The 23,215-nt window shown below is 36.9% G+C and overlaps 1 protein-coding gene and 1 long non-coding RNA gene across 2 annotated transcripts in view; one reads left to right on the top strand and one right to left on the bottom strand.

Moving 5' to 3' along the window:
* The window catches only part of NSUN7 (NOP2/Sun RNA methyltransferase family member 7), a 62,019-nt gene that overhangs the window by 20,916 nt on the left and 17,888 nt on the right, over positions 1–23,215 (bottom strand). Inside the window, exons 5-9 of the mRNA XM_045881277.3 lie at positions 13,666–13,818; positions 13,141–13,324; positions 11,807–12,017; positions 6,289–6,432; positions 1,955–2,056 (exon numbers count right to left, since the gene is read on the bottom strand). Coding sequence (XP_045737233.1) covers positions 1,955–2,056; positions 6,289–6,432; positions 11,807–12,017; positions 13,141–13,324; positions 13,666–13,818 — 794 coding nt within the window. The remainder of the gene's footprint in view (positions 1–1,954; positions 2,057–6,288; positions 6,433–11,806; positions 12,018–13,140; positions 13,325–13,665; positions 13,819–23,215) is intronic.
* Positions 3,107–23,215, top strand: part of LOC123848623 (uncharacterized) — an 83,495-nt gene continuing 63,386 nt past the window's right edge. Inside the window, exon 1 of the long non-coding RNA XR_010409341.1 lies at positions 3,107–5,134. This is a non-coding gene — a long non-coding RNA (uncharacterized LOC123848623). The remainder of the gene's footprint in view (positions 5,135–23,215) is intronic.

The following is a 23,215-nucleotide window of genomic DNA, read 5'->3' as shown; positions in this document are numbered from 1 at the left end:
TTATTTTGATCCTTTCTCCTTTCTTTTTGAAAAGTCTCAGTAGGGGTTTACTGATTTTATTAATGTTTTCAAAGAACCAGCTGCTGGTTTCATTGATCTGTTTGGAAACTGGAAGCTCAGTCAATGTGACCAAGCCAGTTACAAACACAAACAAATAATATTGCACATTACCATGAGCTTGATACTTCAGGCATTCTCCCACGAGCCATAGCACATGACTAGTTTAAAGGACTCTAGAAACAGACTTAGATATGAATTCCATTTCTTTACTTAACTGCTGTATGAACCTGGGAAAATTATTTAAACTCTCAGATTCTTCTTCTGTAAAATGAGATATTACTACCACCTGCACTCACTCATTTATTCACACATATCAAGCACCTACTACATACTAAGCACACTGTAGGCATCCAAGATACACAGACAAAAATTGCTGCCCCTGGGGAGCTTCTTTTCCTCATTTTATTGACATGATAAGACACAAATAAATAGTTAAATCATATAGTATCTTTAGGAGCTGACAGTGCTATAGAGAAAAAGCATGAATGGAGGGACAGTTTCAGGAGATGATATTGTAATTTTAAATAAAGTAATCAGAGAAAGCATCAAAAAATTACTTACCAACCTTCTAATCTTCCAACCAGCTTATTTCATAGATCATTCATATATATGTATTTAGGTTCAAATTGATGTTTAGTAGCATCAACTAAAAGGGCAGACCTGCTCTGTGCTTTCCATTTGCCTTATTTCTTTCTCATTTATGTTCTACCTTTATGTACTGAATTATCTATACCTGTATATTTATTTATCTTTGAGCCTTTGGAGATCAGGATTTATTCACACTCATATCCCTATCATCCAGCCTGACCCAGAGTATGCACTTGATAAACATGCACTGAATTAATAATAGTTTATGTCATTTCTCAGAGACTTCTCAATTTTCCATTTCCATATCCATTTGAGGGCAATGCTCCTCAAAATCTAAATGGTACTCACACCTAAATGGAGTGATTGAAACAACAAAATAAATACCTAAAGAGCTTAGTTACTCAGAATTCAAATAAAAAAACTAGGCTATATTTATAATTGCATTTCTCTATTCTCTATTTAGTACGAAGAGACATAAGAGTTTGATTAAAATTTGGATTGCAGAATAGTTATTATGGGCAGCCACAATGACAACAGAAAAATTACATCAAATAAGAAGCCAAAGAAAGAAATAAAGAAAACCAAACGGTTCCATAAAGTAATGTATTACCGTATGTAATTATTTTACATCAGCATCAAGAAACTATTCATTATGCTTGCTAACCTAAGCTACAAATGATAGCAGGGCATCTATTTTTATTTTTTATTTTTATTTTTTTTTAAAGATTTTATTTATTTATTTGAGAGAGAGAATGAGAGACAGCACAAGAGGGAAGAGGGTCAGAGGGAGAAGCAGACCCCCCGCTGAGCAGGGAGCCCGATGCGGGACTCGATCCTGGGACTCCAGGATCATGACCCGAGCCGAAGGCAGTCGCTTAACCAACTGAGCCACCCAGACTCCCAGGGCATCTATTTTTAAAAGACAGGCTGAATTGGTAAAAAGAAATATTTTGAGGGACGCCTGGGTGGCTCAGTTGGTTAAGCGACTGCCTTCGGCTCAGGTCATGATCCTGGAGTCCCGGGATCGAGTCCCGTATCGGGCTCTCTGCTCGGCAGGGAGTCTGCTTCTCCCTCTGACCCTCCCCCCTCTCATGCTCTATCTCATTCTCTCTCTCAAATAAATAAAGAAAAAAGAAAAAAAAAATCTTAAAAAAAAAAAGAAGAAATATTTTTATATTGGAAGGCACTAATTTTGGAAAATTCACTTATGGTTCACATCTCATTGCCTGATTGTAATAGATAAATGAAGTATTAATGTTTCTAAGATTTACAACATATTTTAAGATTGCACTGATAATAAACTTACATTTCATTGCATGTGTTAGCTGTTCATACTGCTGTTGAGCAAGAATGTGAAGTTTATCTTCTGATATGCCTCCTTGAGAGAAATCTTTAAGTAAACCTGTATCTAAAAGCAAATAAATCCTTTAAAATATATCACTATTGGGTGCTTTCCATATATTGCTGTAATCACATAGTTTAATTTTTTAATCATTTTTCCTATTAATGAGAGTTTTCGTGGAAAAATATTTATTGAAATTACATAAATATTATAAAACGCTGAGTAAAAATTAAAAAACTAAATAAAGGTAATATTGTTTAGTTTTAATATTGTTTTTCTTTCTTCTCCAAGTTCTTTTTTTTTTTTTCTTCTCCAAGTTCTTATGAGATAGTCATCCTACCAGCCAACTAAGTCATTTAGGTACAGAGGAGAGAATGCTCTAAGTCTGGAGACTAATAGAGGAAAAGAAAGAAGAGATTTATTTCCAAGGCAGAAGCTGATGAGCTAGAGTCAGATATGAGTAGGAAAGAATACAAAAGGACAGTTAAAAACATTAACTTACCAAAAGAAATTTTGGAAGAAAAAAATTAAGTAAATGTATGTCTTCATAGATTAAGAAACAAATCAAGAAACTCTTAAAGTAACTTAAACTAATTTTCTTGAGATTAAGAATATATTGAAGGGCGCCTGGGTGGCTCAGTTGGTTAAGCGACTGCCTTCGGCTCGGGTCATGATCCTGGAGTCCCGGAATCGAGTCCCACATCAGGCTCCCTGCTCAGCAGGGAGTCTGCTTCTCCCTCTGACCCTCCTCCCTCTCATGTTCTCTGTCTCTCATTCTCTCTCTCACAAATAAATAAAATCTTAAAAAAAAATAAAATAAAAATAAAATAAAAGAATATATTGAATACTACTTTATATACATTATTTTATTTATCAACCCCCCCTTTCAAAAAATATTTTTTACTTATTTCTTTGAGAGAGAGAGAGTGGGCATGAGCACAGGCAGGGGTGGTGGGGGGAGAGGGCCAGAGGGAGAGGGAGAAGCAGACTCCCGGCTGAGCAGGGAGCTCTACCCAGGGCTTGATTCCAGGACCCTGATATCATGACCTGAGCCAAAGGCAGCCGCTTAACGGACTGAGCCACCCAGGCGCCCCTATGACCCCCTTTATTATCCCTTTTAACATTAAGAAAATTGTTCAGGGGCACACGGGTGGCTCAGTTGTTAAGTGTCTGCCTTCGGCTCAGGTCATGGTCCCAGGGTCCTGGGATCGAGCCCTGCATTGGGCTCCCTGCTCCACAGGAAGCCTGCTTCTCCCTCTCCCACTCCCCCTTCTTGTGTTCCCTCTCTCACTGTGTCTCTCTCTGTCAAATAAATAAATAAAATCTTTAAAAAAAAAAAAAAGAAAACTGTTCAAACATACATTAATCCAGTTATCTAAGTCACATAGCTACTAGATGTAGAACCATGATTCTAGCTGAGAAATCTGACCAGAGAGTCCAAACTCCTAACTTCTGTTTATTCTACTTCTCACTAACTCCCTGGAGTATGAGAGCCAATTATTTATGCCTTATATTGGCTGTTCTCCATTCCAGTAATATCACTAAAGGTTAATTAAACTCCATTTCTTCCCACTAGTTTTACACTTCACATTTTTCTATCTCTATTCACCACTTTTTAAAGGACCATTTACATATTATTATTTAAAACCATGTCAATTTGCCTCTTTCACCCCATTTTAAAATAATTCCAAGTTATTAGCAAAGAACAATTTCATATATTCCTCAATGGTTCTAATATTTTTCAATGTTAAAATGTTTTTCAAATTCATGATTTCTCCCTTCCACCTAATATCTAAGTCCTTTGGGTTCATCCTTACTAAGTTTATTACTAATATTTCTACCATAGGCACTAGGTCAGCAGCTCCTTATTTGCTCTGGCTGTTACCTCCTCAGAGGAAACCCTCCTTTTTTTCCAGGTTTGCCAAAGACCGCTTCTTGGCTTATCCTGATGCCTCTTGAGCAAAGTTTTCAGAATGTTGCTAATACCTAGGAAATATTTTACTTTCTCCCTTTTCATCACTTGTTCCCTTTGGGCTTTCCCAGGCCCCCTCACCCCCAGCCTCTAGTTTATTTTTACCTATGGTTGGTTTTTCTCTGCATTCCCACTTCAAGATGGCCCAGAATAAGGCCAGAGTCTCTCAGCTGGAAGCTCTAAATCTCTTGACTGCAATGTTTATTATAGCTGCTGCTATTTCTTCCCCTCTTTTCCCAGTGTCTACTAATTCTTATTTATTTCTCAGTTAATGTAGGAAGTTTCTCAGCTCGCCATTCTCCCATCTGAGTTGGTTTTTCTTCTGTTTTACTGTCACTGGGAAGAAATTTTCTATAGCAACTCAAAATTCCATGTGGAACAGTGTAAGCCTAGTTACACATTGTGTAGTATTGTGGAATGTGCTAACTCATCTGAATTTGAATCCCAACTTCTATTTACTAGCTACATGACCTTAGGCAACTTGTGAGATTTCTGAGTCTTGTTTTTTCCCCCTCTGTGAAATACAGTAATAAAAGAACACTATCCTCAAAAAGTGATGGTAAATATTAAGTGATAGTGCATGCGTACCACCTAGAATATTGACTGGCACATAGTTGTGTGCAATGAATATTAGCTTCTTTTCCTGCATTTCTTTTTCTCATCTTTGATTTGCTCCTTGCTAGAAACAGAAAATAGGTACTCACTATATGTTGAATGTTGCTGAAATGTCTTCTTTATCTAATATTCCAGTTAATCTTATCTAACTAGGGCTTTCAATATGAACAGATTAGAGTAAGGAACCATTTCAGTTAATGCACAGCAATACATTCTGATTTAAAAAGTGGCTCACAGTGTCAACCTCAGAGTCAGAGCTGTTGTGTTTGAATCTGGGCCCTGACACTAGTCAAATGGCTCTGGGGAGCATCAACCTCTCTGAGCCTCAGATTCTGTACTCATAAAATGTAGAAAATAAGAGTTCATCATCTGTGGTTTTGCTTTCTGCAGTTTCAGTTACTGAAAGTCAACCTCGGTCCCGGAAGCAGATGATCCTTTTTCTGACCAATCGGCACAAGGTCAATAGTAACCTAACGCTACGTCACAGTACTTACATCACTCACCTCGCTCCATCTCATCACACAGACATTTTGTCATCTCACATCATCACGAGAAGGGTGAGTACAGTACAATAAGATATTTTCAAAGAGAAACCACATTCACATAACCTTTATTTCAGAATATTGTTATAATTGCTCCATTTTATTAGTTATTAATCTCTTACTGTGCCAGATTTATAAATTGAACTTTATCATAGGTGCATAGGTATGGGAAAAACATAGTATATGTAGGGTTCAGTATTACCCATGGTTTCAGGTATCCACTGGGGGTCTTGGAACGAATTTTCATAGATAACGGGAGACTACTGTACCTGATCCACTGAGTTCTTGTGAGGACTTGATAAAATAATCGAAGCAAAGTGCTTAGCTCACTGCCTTATATACAAGTGCTCAATAAATGGTAATATTAAATAATATTTTATGATTTATTAAAGAAGCAAATAAAATATTCCTAGAATTAATATTTAATCTGAGGTATTCATATCAAAAAACATACATACTGGGGATTAAAGAAGTCTTGAGTTTGAAATAATGTGATGATTTAGTTAGGACCATTTTAGAACACAGTCTTAGAGTCTAGCTGATCTAAATTTGAATTCTAGCTCTGTTACTAACTAGAACCTGTGTGACCTTACAGAAATGAATTAATCTGAGTCTCAGTTTTTTCATCTATAAAATGCTGATAAATTTTAATGCCTATATCTTGAGTTCTGGTATATACCAGACTAGCACACTGGCCAACATCTGTTCTGATGGCCTACATCATTCCAATTATTAAATATCTTTAATATTCCCCTTGTGCATATCACAAAGGATTGCTGTAAGGATTAAATGAGACAATGAATGTAAAGTACTTTTTTTTTTTTTTAAGATTTTACTTTATTTATTTGAGAGAGAGAGAGTTGTGCAAGCACGGGGAGGAGCAGAGGGAGAGAGACAGGGAGAGAAGCAGACTAGCACAGAGCCCAACGTGGGGCTCAATCTCAGGACCCTGAGATCATGACCTGAGCCAAAATCAAGAATCAGCCACTTAACCAACGGAGCCACTCAGATGACCTGTAAAGTACTTTATATATTGTAAGTGCTCTATACTTGGTAGCTATTCATTAATCAGATATATTTGATATGTCATTTTAATGATTTTAAATAATTTTATTTTTGAGATTATCAACAGGTTTCAATAATTTATAAATTAAAAAATTTTAAAGTACCTTCATGCTCATTTAGTATAAATTCTACTGGATTACTAACACCCAGTCCTGAACAACGAGGTAGCAGCAGAATCACTTTAACATTCTGTAATCTATGATCCTTTGGTTCAATGTTAAGAAATGTCTCATGAAGTATTTGAATATCTTGGAGAAAAAACAGAAAAATTAATGCAAAAATATTAATTAAAAATCTTAATATAGTATGTAATTAGATCGATTTATCATTGTTCATTTTTAAATCCTCAACATCACAAAAAGTCATCTCAACATAGTCAGAAAAGAGAGCTATTTTTCTCTGATAACTTCTCAAAGTTAATACATGAATTCTCTTTCTCCTTCACTTGAGAGAACAATTTTGAAATTTAAATACCTTCTACACAAAATATAATTTAATTTTTCATTGTGAACATCAGGTTCCTTCAGAACGGTGTGATGTAGTGGAGGGAAATGGTCTTTGGAGGCAGAAATACCCACGTGTGCTCCCAACTGCACTGTTTACTAGCTGTGTGACTTAATCTCTCTGAGCCTCCATTTCCTTACTCATAAAATGGGATAATAATGCCTACTTCATCTAATTGTGGTGAAGACTGAGATAAAGCAGTTTAGTATGGTGCCTAGTACATAGTAAATGCTCAGTATGGGTTATTTCCCTTTGCCATTTGTTATCCCCGTTTCTATTTTATCTTCTCCAGAGAAAAATGGGTGTTCAAAAGCATTTATGAGGCTGTCTAAAGTCCCTTAAGGAGCTTGTGATTTAGTTTAAGAAAGTCTGCCCTCCCTCAGAGTATAATGATCTGTGCCCCTATCTTCAGGCCACCCCTCCACTTCTGCAATGGCTCCCATTCCCTTCACCTGTTGAGGAGTCACCCCTGAAACTGCTCACCCACCCCCTTTCTCTTGTCTGATCACCTTGTTCGTCTTCCTATTCTGTCTGTTTTGAAATTGTTGTTGTTGTTGTTTTTAATCAGTGGGCCTTTTCCTCTTTTCCCCTCTATTTTTAACTTTCTATCAGAAAAATTCAAACATATACAAAAACAGATGTAAAAATATAAGAAATTCTCAAGTACCCATCATGGAGATTCAACAGTGAACCATTCCTGCCCACTTCTGTTTCATCTATATCTGTACCCATTTCCACCCCACCCATATTACTTTGAATCTATAAATATTTCACCATATATCTCTAAAGATAAGAACTCCTTTAAAAATATAACCACACAAATTAAAAAATAATAAGTCCTTATTATCATTGAATAAAAAAAAATAATGGCATCCAATCATGGCTTAAATTTCCCAGTAGTCTCACACATGTCAAAGATTTTTTACAGTTTGTTTGAGTCTGGATTTTATATAAGATACATACATTGCAATTAGTTGATAAGCCTTATTTTAAATTTCTTTTTGATAGGTTCCCTTTCCATTTTTTCTTACAATTTATTTCCTAATGAAACATGGTTATTTGTACTACTAAGAGGTTTCCACAGTCTGGATTTCACTGATTGCTTCCCTAGAGTGTACTTTAACATGTTCTTGTCTTCTGTGCTTCCTATAACTTAGTAGTTGGATCTTAGGAAGCTTAATTAGATTCAGGCTCTTTTTTTTTTTTCTTTCTTTCTTTCTTTTTTTTGGCGTGGAGAGGATAGAGAGGGGAGTAAAACTACTTCACAAGTCACGTCATATTCATCCATTAAGTTGCCTTTCTGTCACCAGCAAAGGGGTTGCAAAATAGTCACATTTTAATTCTGTCATCCCTTTTTCATTTATTAGTTGGAAGACTTCTAAAAGGAGAAACTTCCTTTCCTTTACTGCATGGTTACCTACTAGTTCCTATTCTCTCTTGTTAAGTAGGTAAAAATTCAGATGGGTAATTGGAAGTAAATGCTGGGTCACAGGGTATGTACATATTCAATTTTTAGTGATTAATGCTAGTTTTCTAGAGTGGTTGTACAAGTTTACAGTCCCACCAGCTGTGTTTGAGTATCCCCAAAGCTCTTTACCTTGCCAGTAACTGGTACTGCCAGTCTTTTTTTTTTTTTTAAGTAGGCTCCATGCCCAGCGTGGAGCCCAACACGGGGCTTGAACTCACAACCCTGAGATCAAGACCTGCGCTGAGATCAAGCGTCAGATGCTTAACAACTGAGCCATCCAGGCGCCCCTGCCAGTCTTTTAAATTTTAATCATTCTGTGGATGTGTGGTGATTTTAATCACATTTCCCTGATTAGTAATGGGATTGACTACTTTTACCTAAGTTTTTTTTGGCATCTGGATATCCTCTTTTGTGAAATGACTGGTCACGTCTCATGCACATTTTCCAATTGGGTTGTCTGTCTATTTATTGTTAATTTGTAAGAATTCTTTATACACTGGATACAACTCTTCATCAGTTTATATGCTCCCTGTCTGCAGTTTGCCTTAGCACTCTCTTAATGTACAGAAGTTTTAAACTTTTTAAAAATTTACTATAGTCCAATTTATCAATATTTTCTTTTATGGTTAGTGCTTTGTGTGTCCAGTTTAAGAAATCCCAGTCACGGGATGCCTGGGTGGCTCAGTCAGTTGAGTGTCTGCCTTATGTTCGGGTCATGATCCCAGGGTCCTGGGATTGAGTCCCCCATCAGGCTCCCTGCTCAGCAGAGAGCCTGCTTCTGCCTGCTTCTCCCTCTGCTTGCCACTCCCCCTGCTTGTGCTCGTGCTCTCTGTCAAATAAATTAAAAAAAAAAAAAAGAAAGAAATCCCAGTCATTAATAAATTCTAGGAGATTCTAGATTTGTGTTGATGGTGTGAAGTACAGATGGGTTTCACTTTTTCTAGCACCATTTACTGAAAAAAAAAACATCTCAGTACTCTGTAGTGTCATGTGGATTGAACTGAATCCAAACAGATCAACTTGGAGAGAAAGGTCATCTTAATGACATTGAGTTTGTCAGTTCATAAACATGATCTATTCTTCGATTTACTTAGGTCTTCTGTCTTTCAATAATGGTCCATAGTATTATGAGGAGCTCTTACACATTTCTTATTAGATGTATTATGTGTTATGGTTTTGGATACTATTGTAAAAGGTATCTGCTTCATTTTCAAACTTTTGATAACGGTATGCAGAAATTGGATTTGTATGCTGACCTTGTATCTAGCAACCTTGCAAAAATCATATGTGAAATCTATAGTTTAGTTATGTTTGAGATTATGTTATTAAGTACATCTTTCATAATGTTTCACTTTCCTGATGAACATATTATATTTCTAGTAATGTTTCTTGACTTAAATCTACTTTGTCAATAGCTCTTTTGTTAGTATATATGATGTATATCTTTTTCTGTGCTTCTAAGTTTCTTTTATATCCTTCTATGTAAGGGGTCTCTCTTCTAAACAGCACATAGTTGATCTTAAAAATCTAATATTGGTATTCTTTGTCTTTTATTTCAAGTATTAGTTATGCATACTTAATGTGTTTACATATATATCTTTAAAGTTTAATCTACCTATTTGCTTTCTATTTGTCTTACGTTTTCTATGTTAATATGGTATTCCAACTCCATATTCCATTTTCCACCCCTCCTAGCTATTAGTTAAACATTCTTTTATTATTTGTTTATTCACTGCCCCAGATATAACACACACCTCTACTTAATAATTTACTACTTTTACCATTTCTTGGACAAAGCAAAGACAATAAAACACATTAATTCCATTTCCTTCTCTCTAAATTATGTACCACTGTTGTAATTTAATTATATATAACATACATATTTTAACCCCACATTAGTTTATAATCCCATAAGACATTAGATAATTATTTAGTTTACCTATGTACTTACCTTTTCCATTTATTCCAGCATCTACAACTTTCTGTATGAGATAATATTCCTTCTACTCCAAAAATAACCTTTAGCATATCCTCCATTGTGTCTGCTGGTGACAAACTCTCAGATTTCATTTGTCTAAGAATATCTTTATTTTATTTCAAAGGAAATTTCTGCTGAGTTTAGAAATCTACTTGGTAGTTTCTTTCTGCACTATGAAGATATTAGTTTTCTGGTTTCAGTTATATCTGTTGAAAAGTTAGTTTTTAGTTTTATTGCTATTCCATTAAAGGTAATATATATTATCACCCAGGCTGCTTTGTCTTTGGTTTTCAGCAGTTATGCCACAATGTACCTAATATGTTTTCTATATATTTATTCTTACTGGAGTTCATAGAGCTTCTTGAATCTGTGGCTTAATTTATTTCATCTATTTGAAAAATTCCCAGCCTTAATTTCAAATATTGTTTCTTCTCAATTCTTTTTCTCCTCTCTTTCTGTATTCCCAATCACAGCATATGGAAGATCACTGGATCACTGAGTCTCATGTGTGTTTTATGATCTTTTCCATATTATTAATCCTTCTCTCTCCCCTTGTTTCAGTCTGGATGTTCTCTTGTGGCTTTTCAGTTCACTTATTCTTTCCTTAGCTCTGTCTAACCTACTGTTAAATCTATCTATTTACTTCTTAATTTCACATGTTGTATTTTTTAGTTCTAGAATTTTCTTTTGACTTAAAAATATATAGTATCTAGTTCTCTGCTGAAATTCTACAACTTGGCTTTAGTTTCTTCAGCATACTAATTATAGTTATCTTAAAGTCCACATCTGATATCTCTAGTATCTGGACCATCTGTAGGTTTGCTCCTATTGTAATGTTTTTCTCTTTATATCAGTCTTATCTTTTCTTCTTGTTTGCCTTGTTTTGTTTTGTTTTGTTTTAATTGAGTGCCAGACATTGTATTTGAAAAAATTTAGGAGATAATATGAGACCTAGGATATGTAATTTTCTTCCAGAGAAAATTTACTTTTGCTTCTGATAGGCATCTAAATCTGGCACTAATAATCCCAGATCACCTTAATCCAATTGGGAATGAGATGACTGGAATTTGGGCTTCAATTTGTTAGACAACTGATAACTATCCAGCATATACTTCTTCTGTCTCCAAGTGAAATACTAGGTATTTACCAGTCTGCCTCTCCAGGTCAAGCTTTGAATTCTACTTTTTGTCTCCCTAACCCTGTGAACCTGTCAAAAGTTTTGCTTAGTTTTTCAGCCTTACTGAACCTATAATAAAATGTTATCTTTAGTTACAGCATGATCCAATGAAAAATATTTTGAAAATAAGAAGCCTAAGGGATGTAGTTTCTAGTCCTAGATATTGACATTGTCAAGCACTCCTTTAGTTGTGTTCTTATTTATTAAAGGATGATAATTTCTACTGCCTACTTTAACTAATTATTGTTTGAACTTCAAATTATACAGTAGCTAATGCCAAGCAATATACCAAAGTGCCAATATATTCATTAATTTAAACTAGTTATTTAATCAGTGTTAAACAATGAGAAGAGCCTGGTGTAATATGAATTAGTGAAGATTTTAAGACTAGAGTATATAGTTTTTATATTATAAAAAATAACAAATTCAGACATTTTTGACATTTCTAAATTTTGTAGAACATTAATCACCAAACCAAAAAATATTTATACATACTTTTACATCCCATTTTTGTAAAAAGGTTCTTCAGATCAGGATCCTTAGCTTGTGATTTTACTCCACACACAAATATTTTTGAGGTATTATTATTTGTTAAGATTGACATATGGGCAACTGTGTACCATGAACCTGTATTGACCATTAAGATATCATCGTCCATATTTAATAAAGCCCTTACAGAATGGACAGCGAGACTTCGAGATTTGTCCTAGAAGATAATGATATGATTAGGATTTCAAATGGTTTGACTAGAAGCATGAACTGATTTCTTTTTGGTTAAGTAAAAAAAAAGTTCTTGGTAGAACTCCTGAGATACCTAATCCATTTGAGTTTAAAACATCTTAATATATGTTAGAAGACAAAATTAACAAAAATAACTGATAGAAACAGATTTAAAACAAAGACCTTAACTTTAGCCTAAATTATGAATCTTATCATTTAACTTTTATATAGTGATAAGACAATGTCAAAATCCCCAAAATGTGATTAATAGATTAGTAATGTCCTACTACAGCACTCAGCTTACCCCTTTATAAAAACTCACTCATCAGCTACTGCCCTTCTTTCTTCCTCATTACACTCTCATTTAAATCATTGCTAATTCACAGATATTAAAAGTAAGATGGTTGACAAGCTTATTAAAGGGGGCTAGACAGATGGGTTTCTGCAGTTGATCTCAGGGCTTAATAGGGTATCACTACAAGATAAGGCCAAGAGAGTCTACCCAAGAATATGAAGGAGTAAACCTTAGAAGACCAAGGTAAATCTGAGGCAAGAATTGGAATCTAAGGACATAAAAATTAATATAACCTAATTTTTTGGACTGTTTATTTTTCATTCTATTGAAACCACATTATAGCTCACATTCTCTTCCTGTAGTGATAACCATTATACACCTCTTAACAAATCAAGGCTGTAAGACCATATTAAGGAGGTAATGGGAAAGTATTACATATTGCATTTTCAAATTCAGGACAGTACTAGCATCTTCCCCAGAAATAGAAGGTAGAAAAGGTACCATTGCACTTTTTTTGAATACTCCCTTGGAAGAGAAAAATACAGCCTTTCAGCTTCCAGCAGTATAAGTATCCCCATCTATAGAGTCTAGGAAGGAGAACATGTTCTTTACAACTTCACATGGGACGAAGATGCTGAAGAAAATAGCAGCACTGATTGTAGGGGTATTAATTTTATTTAATAAAATAGTTGAAAATTAGGTTTTATAAATCTCCTTGATAATCTATATAAATATAATCAGTTTGTTGGGTTTTATTTTTAAGTGGATTCTTTAAGTAGGATTATTGAGAATCACAATGAAAGTAAATATTTACCTGAAATATAAGTTTATATTCTTTGAAAAGATCTATATTTAGAAGATCATTTTTGAGATGAGATGGAAAAATTAAAACATCATAGCAATGTTGGTCCACAGCATAGACTTTATCATCAATATGCAATACAGATGTGACTTTATTATAGCCTTTTTTCTTCAAACTATAATAAACTTCTTCAGAGCTGTAAACATGCAATATTAGGTTGTAATTAAAAATATATTGAAAATGCATTTAACACTAGCATCTTTTTCCTAAAATAAATATAAATATCACTGCATATATTGCATCTAATGGAACTTACAATTTTAGCCAACAAGTTAAAAGATAATTAAAGACAGAAAAGTTAACATATTTATGTAATTACCTTTGGTAATTTGGTGATAAGATCCTGAACTAAACTATGATTCCCCATCACTCCTCTAGATGTGCCCCACCCACCCATTAAAAAGATATTTCTTATCACATTATTTTGAAAGGCTAGCAAATTGATATATGAATAACGAATTTGATTAAAACTCTTACCTGATTTTACAAGTATTTATCCAAGCATAAAGTGGCAAAGTGGAGGCCCTTAGTTCCTGGTTCCTAACTGTTTCTGGAAGAATGTGGTAAATTGAAAGGGCATCATGTTTGATTCGACATCTTGCCAATGCTGCAGCCAATTTTGTCTTAAAACTAAAGATAGAAAATCCATTCTTGATGACTACTGCATTGAAGACAAGACTATCAATTTTCCACTAGAAAAATTCACAAATTAGATTTAGAATTCTAACAAACGTCTATAATTTTGCTTCAGATTTTCACAGTATAAAATATTTGAAAATAGAAATCCAATAATGTAGAGGAGCAACATGGCAGAGGAGTAGGAGACCTAAATTTCATCTGGTCCCAGGAATTCAGCTGGATAGGTATCAAACCATTCTGAACACCTATGAACTCAACAGGAGATTGAAGAAAAGAATAGCAGCAACTGTCTGAACAGAAAAGCAACCACTTTCTGGAAGGTAGGATGTGCAGAGAAGTGAATCCGAGGTGATATTCGGGAGGATAGACAGCGGGGGAGGGGGCCTCCATCAGTCACTACCGGCAAGTGATAGAGCAGCAGAGCACAAAATCGGAACTTTTAGAAGTCAGCTCCACTGAGGGACATTGCTCCAGTGGCTAAGCAGGGGGTGGAACCCTCACTGGGACAGTGTGGTCTCAGGACCCTCGGGGTCACAGAAAGACCGGGGGTGCCTGAGTGCAGCAGAGCTCCCAGGGATCAGAGCGGGGAGGCCGGCTGCAGAGACAGAGCCGAGGCAAGGGCTCTCAGCTCAGGGTTGCTATAAACCGTGATCCGTGGCACAGTCGGGCCACTGCTCCTCCAGCAGGGACCCAACAAGTGGCAGGTCCGGGGAGACTCCCCTTCCTCCCCCGGAGGAGCGGCACGGGAGCACACCGCAGGGATCTGCAGGGTTTGGAGACCCCACATGGGGCCGTGTGCCAGAGATAGAAACACTCGGTCACAGACTGGGGGAGCACGGAGTACGGCCGGAGACCGGGGAGACGGGAGTGACTGGACTGCTTTTCTCTGGGGACTCACTGAGGAGTGGGGCCCCAAGTTCTTGGCTCTTCCAGGGCAGAGATTGGGTGGTCGCCATTTCACTCTCATCCTGCAAAGCTGTATGGAAAGCTTGCAGGGAACAAAAGCTCCTGAGAGCAAACCCGAGCAGATTACTTAGCCTGGCCCCTGGCAAGGGTGGGGCAATTCTGCCTCAGGCAAAGACATCTGGGAACCACGGCAACAGACCCCTCCCCAAGAAGATCAGCAAGAACGGCCAGCCAAGACCAAGTTTACTGATCAAGGAGAACAGCAGAACGCCAGCACTAGGGGAATACAGCACATAGAATTCATGGCTTTTTTTCCCATGATTCTTTAGCCTTTTGAAGTTAATTTTTTTAATTTTCTTTTTTTTCTTTTTCTATTTCTTTTTAATTTTTCTTTTTCCCTTTTTCGACCAACATCTTATCAATCCCTTTTTTAAAAATCTTTTTTATTTTTCATTTTTAGAGTCATATTCTATCCCTTCATTGTAGTCAACCTTATTTTTGGTATATATATAAGTTGTTCTCTCTTTAAAATTTTGGGACAGTTTCTTCTAACAGACCCAAATATACCTTAAATCTCTAGCGTATGGCATTGTTCTAGTTTCCTGCCTGATCACATTCTCTCCCTTTTTTTTTCTTAATTTCTCTTCTTTCTTTTTTCAACCAACTTCTTATCTTATCCATTCCTTTTATAAAATCTTTTATAATTTTCATCTTTACAGTCATATTCCATCCCTTCATCGTATTTGCCCTTATGTTTGTACATATATAAGTTTTTCTTTCTTTAAAATTTTGGGAGGCAGTTTCTTCTAACAGGCCAAAATATGCCCAAAATCTAGTATGTAGCACTGATCTATTCACCAGCCTGATCATATTTGATCATATTCTTTTTTCTTTTTCTTTTTTCTTTCTTTCCCTTTCTTTCCCCCAGTTTCGGGGCTCTTCTGATTTGTTTAGTGTATATTTTTCTGGGGTCGTTGTTACCCTTTTAGCATTTTGTTCTCTCATTCATCTATTCTCCTCTGGACAAAATGACAAGACGGAAAAACTCACCTCAAAACAAAAGAACAAGAGGCAGTACCGACTGCCAGGGACCTAATCAATACGGACATTAGTAAGATATCAAAACTAGAGTTCAGAATGACGATTATAAAGATACTAGCTGGGCTTGAAAAAAGCATGTAAGATACTAGGGAAACCCTTTTTGGAGAAATAAAAGAACTAAAATCTAACCAAGTTGAAATCAAAAGGCTATTAATGAGGTGCAATAAAAAATGGAGGCTCTAACTGCTAGGGTAAATGAGGCAGAAGACAGAATTAGTGATATAGAAGACCAAATGATGGAGACTAAAGAAGCTGAGAAAAAGAGAGATAAACAACTACAGGATCATGAGGGCAGAATTCGAGAGATAAGTGATACCATAAGATGAAACAATATTAGAATAATTGGGATCCCAGAAGAAGAAGAAAGAGAGAGAGGAGCAGAAGGTGTATTGGAGCAAATTATAGCAGAGAACTTCCTTAATTTTGGGAAGGAAACAGGCATCAAAATCCAGGCGGCACAGAGAAACCCCCTCAAAATCAATAAAAATAGGTCAACACCCCAACATCTAATAGTAAAACTTAGAAATCTCAGAGACAAAGAGAAAATCCTGAAAGCAGCTCAGGACAAGAGATCTGTAACCTACAATGGTAGGAACATTAGATTGGCAACAGACCTATCCAGAGACCTGGCAGGCCAGAAAGGACTGGCATGATATATTAAGGGCACTAAATGAGAAAAATATGCAGCCAAGAATACTATATCCAGCTAGGCTGTCACTGAAAATAGAAGGAGAGATAAACAGCTTCCAGGACAAATAAAAACTAAAAGAATTTGCAAACACCAAACCAGTCCTATGAGAAATACTGAAAGGGGTCCTCTAAGCAAAGAGAGAGCCTAAAAGTAACAGACCAAAAAGGAACAGAGACAGTATACAGTAACAGTCACCTTACAGGCAGTACAATGGCACTAAATTCATATCTTTCAATAGTTACCCTGAATGTAAATGGGCTAAATGCCCCAATCAAAAGACACAGGGTATCAGATTGGATAAAAAAACAAGACCCATCTATATGATGCCTGCAAGAGACTCATTTTAGACCCAAAGACACCCCCAGATTGAAAGTGAGGGCGTGCAAAACCATGTACCATGCTAATGGAGACCAAAAGAAAGCTGGGGTGGCAATCCTTATATCAGACAAATTAGATTTCAAACCAAAGACTATAATAAGAGATGAGGAAGGCCACTATATCATACTTAAAGGGTCTATCCAACAAGAAGATCTAACAATTGTAAATATCTATGCCCCTAACATGGGAGCAGCCAATTATATAAGCCAATTAATAACAAAAGCAAAGAAACACATTGACAACAATACAATAATAGTGGGGGACTTTAACACCCCCCTCATTGAAATGGACAGATCATCTAAGCAAAAGATCAACAAGGAAATAAAAGACTTTAAATGACACACTGGACCAAATGGACTTCACAGATATATCCAGAACATTCCATCCCAAAGCAACAGAATACATATTCTTCTCTAGTGCTCATGGAACATTCTCCAGAATAGATCATATCCTAGGTCACAAATCAGGTCTCAACCAGTACCAAAAGATTGGGATCACTCCCTGCATATTTTTGGACCACAATGCTTTGAAACTAGAACTCAATCACAAGAGGAAAGTCGGAAAGAACTCAAATACATGGACGCTAAAGAGCATCCTACTAAAGAATGAATGGGTCAACCAGGAAATTAAAGAAGAATTAAAAAAAAATTCATGGAAACAAATGAAAATGAAAACACAACTGTTCAAAATCTTTGGGATGCAGCAAAGGCGGTCCTAAGAGGAAAGTATATAGCAATACAAGCCTTTCTCAAGAAAGAAGAAAGGTCTCAAATACACAACCTAACCCTACACGTAAAGGAGCTGGAGAAAGAACAGTAAATAAAGCCTAAACCCAACAGGAGAAGAGAAATAATAAAGATCAGAGCAGAAATCAATGAAATAGAAACCAAAAGAACAGAACAGATCAACGAAACTAGGAGCTGGTTCTTTCAAAGAATTAGTAAGATCGATAAACCCCTGGCCAGACTTATCAAAAAGAAAAGAGAAATGACCCAAATAAATAAAATCATGAATGAAAGAGGAGAGATCACAACCAACATCAAAGACATACAAACAATTATAAGAGCGTATTATGAGCAACTATACGCCAGCAAATTAGATAATCTGGAAGAAATGGATGCATTCCTAGGGATGTATAAGCTATCAAAACTGAACCAGAAAGAAATAGAAAACCTGAACAGACCCATAACCACTAAGGAAATTGAAGCAGTAATCAAAAATCTCCCAACAAACAAGAGCCCAGGGCCAGACGGCTTCCCAGGGGAATTCTACCAACCATTTAAAGAAGAATTAATACCTATTCTTCTGAAATTGTTCCAAAAAATAGAAATGGAAGGAAAACTTCCAAACTCATTTTATGAGGCCAGCATTACCTTGATCCCAAAATCAGACAAAGAGCCCATCAAAAAGGAGAATTACAGACCAATATCCCTGATGAACATGGATGCAAAAATTCTCACCAAAATACTAGCCAATAGGATCCAAGAGTACATTAAAAGGATTATTCACCACGACCAAGTGGGATTTATTCCTGGGTTGCAAGGTTGGCTCAACATCGCAAATCAATGTGATACAATACATTAATAAAAGAGAGAACAAGAACCATATGATCCTCTCAATAGATGCAGAAAAAGCATTTGACAAAGTACAGCATCCTTTCTTGATCAAAACTCTTTAGAGTATAGGGATAGAGGGCACATACCTCAATATCATAAAAGCCATCTATGAAAAACCCACAGTGAATATCATTCTCAATGGGGAAAAACTGAGAGCTTTCCCCCTAAGGTCAGGAACACGGCAGGGATGTCCACTATCATCACTGCTATTCAACATAGTACTAGAAGTCCTAGCCACAGCAATCAGACAACAGAAAGAAATAAAAGGCATCCGAATCAGCAAAAAAGAAGTCAAACTCTCACTCTTTGCAGATGATATGATACTTTATGTGGAAAACCCAAAAAACTCCACCCCAAACTGCTAGAACTCATACAGGAATTCAGTAAAGTGGCAGAATATAAAATCAATGCAAGAAATCAGTTGCATTTCTACACACCAAAAAGACAGAAGAAAGAGAAATTAAGGAGTCGATCCCATTTACAATTGCATCCAAAACCAAAAGATACCTAGGAATAAATCTAACCAAAGAGGCAAAGAATCTGTACTCAGAAAACTATAAAATATTCATGAAAAAAATTGAGGAAGACACAAAGAAATGGAAAAACGTTCTCCATGCTCATGGATTGGAAGAACAAATATTGTGAAGATGTCTATGCTACCTAGAGCAATCTACACATTTAATGCAATCCCTATCAAAATACCATCAACTTTTTTCAAAGAAATGGAACAAATAATCCTAAAATTTGTATGGAACCAGAAGAGACCCCAAATAGCCAGAGGAATGTTGAAAAAGAAAAGCAAAACTGGTGGCATCACAATTCTGGACTTCCAGCTCTATTACAAAGCTGTCATCATCAAGACAGTATGGTACTGGCACAAAAACAGACATATCAATGGAACAGAATAGAAAACCCAGAAATGGACCCTTAACTCTATGGTCAACTAATCTTCGACAAAGCAGGAAAGAATGTCCAATGGAAAAAAGACAGTCTCTTCAACAAATCGTGTTGGGAAAATTGGACAGCCACATGCAGAAGAATGAAACTGGACCATTTCCTTACACCACACACAAAAATAGACTCAAAATGGATGAAAGACCTAAATGTGAGACAGGAGTCCATCAAAACCCTAGAGGAGAACACAGGCAGCAACCTCTTCGACCTCAGCCACAGCAACTTCTTCCTAGAAACATTGCCAAAGGCAAGGGAAGCAAGGGCAAAAATAAATTATTGGGACTTCATCAAGATAAAAAGCTTTTGCACAGCAAAGGAGACAGTCAACAAAACCAAAAGACAACTGACAGAATGGGAGAAGATATTTGCAAATAACATATCAGATAAAGGGCTAGTATCCAAAATCTATAGAACTTATCAAACTCAACACCCAAAGAACAAAGAATCCAATCAAGAAATGGGCAGAAAACATGAACAGACATTTTTCCAAAGAAGACATCCAAATGGCCAACAGACACATGAAAAAGTGCTCAACATTGCTCAGCATCAGGGAAATCCAAATCAAACTAAAATGAGATACCACCTCACACCAGTCAGAATGGCTAAAATTAACAAGTCAAGAAATGACAGATGTTGGCGAGGATGCAGAGAAAGGGGAACCCTCCTACACTGTTGGTGGGAATGCAAGCTGGTGCAGCCACTCTGGAAAACAGTATGGCGGTTCCTCAAAAAGTTGGAAATAGAGCTACCCTATGACCCAGCAATGGCACTACTGGGTATTTACCCCAAAGATACAAATGTAGTGATCCGAAGGGGTACATGCACCCCAATGTTTATAGCAGCAATGTCCACAATAGCCAAACTATGAAAGAGCCAAGATGCCCATCAACAGATGAATGGATAAAGAAGATGTGTACACACACACACACACACACACACAGAGGAATATTATGCAGCCATCAAAAAACCCTGAAATCTTGCCATTTGCAACAACGCGGATGGAACTAGGGGGTATTATACTAAGCGAAAGAAGTCAATCAGAAAAAGACATGTATCATCTGATCTCACTGATACGAGGAATTCTTAATCTCAGGAAACAAACCAAGGTTTGCTGGAGTGGTGGTTAGGGGGAAGGGATGGGGTGGCTGGGTGACAGACATTGGGGAGGGTATGTGCTATGGTGAGTGCTGTGAATTGTGTAAGACTCATGAATCACAGACCTGTACCTCTGAAACAAATAATACATTATATGTTAAAGAAAAAAAAAGAAGAAGATAGTAGGAAGGGAAATATGAAGGGGGGGAAATTGGAGGGGGAGACGAACCATGAGAGACTATGGACTCTGAGAAACAAACTGAGGGTTCTAGATGGGAGGGGGGTGGAGGGATGGGTTAGCCTGGTGATGGGTATTAAAGAGGGCACGTATTGAATGGAGCACTGGGTATTATACGCAAACAATGAATCATGGAACACTACATCAAAAACTAATGATGTAATGTATGCTGATTAACATAATAAAATAAAATTAAAATTAAATAAAATAAAGTAAAATAGAAAAAAAGAAATCCAATAATGCTGCTTCTTTTTTTCTGTTTTTGCTGCCCCTGTATAGATATGCATCTCCTCAGATATTTATATCAATTGCCGATTGAAAGAAATTTTATATAGTGAAAGAGGTGTGGAGGGGCGCAGGGTGGCTCAGTTGGTTAGGCGACTGCCTTGGGCTCAGGTCATGATCTCAGGGTCCTGGGCTCAAGCCCCGCATCAGGCTCCCTGCTCAGGGGGAAGCCTGCGTCTCCCTCTCCCACTCCCCCTGCTTGTGTTCTCTCTCACGCTCTCTCTCTCTCTGTCAATTAAATAAATAAATAAAATCTTTTAAAAAAAAAGAAAGAAGTGTGGAGTTTAGTCAGACAAATTTGAAGTTAAATTTGGTCTCTGTCACTTACTAGCTGTGTGACCTCAGGTGTATTAATGAATCTCTTTTCTCAGCCTGCTTTCTCATCTGTCGAACGTGGCTGACTTACCTTGCTACTAATGTGGTGACTACCAGCCATGTGTGCAAAATACTGAGCCCAGTGCCTGGCACGTGGCAGACACTCACTCTAGGCTAGTTATTGTCATAGTGGCCAACAGTGTAGTCTTGATAAGATTAAGGAACCTTCATGAATCTGTATCAAGTCCTTCCCAGTTCTGATTATTCCACAACAGAAAAGAAAAACAACTGGTTAGCATCACCTTGAAGATCCAATGATTTTTCTTGATCTCATAGAAAATGTTTAATAAATGAGAATACAGGACTTATTCTTGACCCATAATCAGCATTTTCACAGTAAGAATCTAACTGAATAATAACCCGCAAGGATAACCTTGAATGAGAAATGGGGAAAAGATACCATGTAAGAGTCAAGTACAACCAGAGTGGTGTATGTGGCTACAGAAAGCTTAATAAGATCAAGATTCTTGTTTACTCAGGGGCACCTGGGTGGCTCAGTCAGTTAAGTATCTGATTCTTGATTCCGATTCAGGTCGTGATCTCAGGGCCGTGAGACTGAACCCGTATTAGGCTCCTCAGGGAACGTGGAGCCTGCGTGAGATTCTCTCTCTCCCTCTCCCTTAGCCCCTCCCCTCCCCACTCACACATGCGCTCTCTCCAAAAGAAAAAAAAATTCTTATTTACTCAGTAGAATAAGAACTTTTCACCTAACAATGTGTTTCCGTGTGAACATGTGACCTGCATGAGGAGGAGAGAGAGAGAGGAAGGAAGGGATGGGGGGTGGAGAGAGAGGGGGAGAGAGAAGGAAACAGAGAGGGAGAACATAGATGGGGCACTTGGGGGAGGAGAGGGAAGGTTATCAAACATTAAGACTTCTAGGGCTATAGTAAAATTAGATTTGTGTAGTGCTATCTCCTAATGTCACAGAACTACAGCAAGGGACACTAAAAACAATTACATAATACATTAATGCACATCAAAAATAAATTAATATAAAGGGGTGAGTTACTATTCTATATCACACATGTGAGATGTTTCTGAGTACACACCACTTTTAATTAAATAGCCTTTCCAAATACCTATATGGTTCGAATTTACCGTAAGTGCTATCAACTGGATTATTCAATCATTACACATAAAAATTGGAGCTATGAAGCCTAGAAAAATACATGTGTTGTGTATATGGGGGGGAATAAGTACACAGAGAAATAATTTTCCAAATTTCCAGATAGCAAACATTTCAGACTGAATTTTAATATATTTCAGTCACACAAAAAGTAATTTAAAGTATATATACAGTTATAAAGATTTTTGTATAAATATACAATATCAGATTGAGGATAAAGACCAAATCCAAATGCTATTAGGATAACCAGACACACATTTCTTCTGTAAATGGAATACCCTGTGGCTACTAATCACTTCTCCATAGCTGTAAGATGGACCGTGATGATGAAAATGGAAGCAAATACGGCCTTTCCTCAGCATCCTTGATCCAGAAGTCCACCCCCTGCTATAATGTGAACACAATCACCTGTTTGCCAGCAACCTGCTGTATACACAGCCAGAGCTTCTATGTGTTACACTGTAGTTATGTAATTCCTAAGCTTCAATCTAAAATGAACCCACTAGCTACAGGACAGAACCTAAACTCCTTATCATGATACACTCAGGCATGAATAATTTAACCTGAACCAACTCCTCAGTCCTCAATTCCCACCGTTCCCATCCATGAATCTATGCCTGGCC

This window comes from Mirounga angustirostris, unplaced genomic scaffold, assembly GCF_029215605.1.
Source record: "Mirounga angustirostris isolate CCGP_5_RB_7025 unplaced genomic scaffold, mMirAng1.0.hap1 SCAF_2, whole genome shotgun sequence".
In the NCBI taxonomy this organism is placed as follows: Eukaryota; Metazoa; Chordata; class Mammalia; order Carnivora; family Phocidae; genus Mirounga; species Mirounga angustirostris.
The sequence above is the reverse complement of the archived record's forward strand: the minus strand, read 5'-3'. Positions and strand labels throughout refer to the sequence as shown.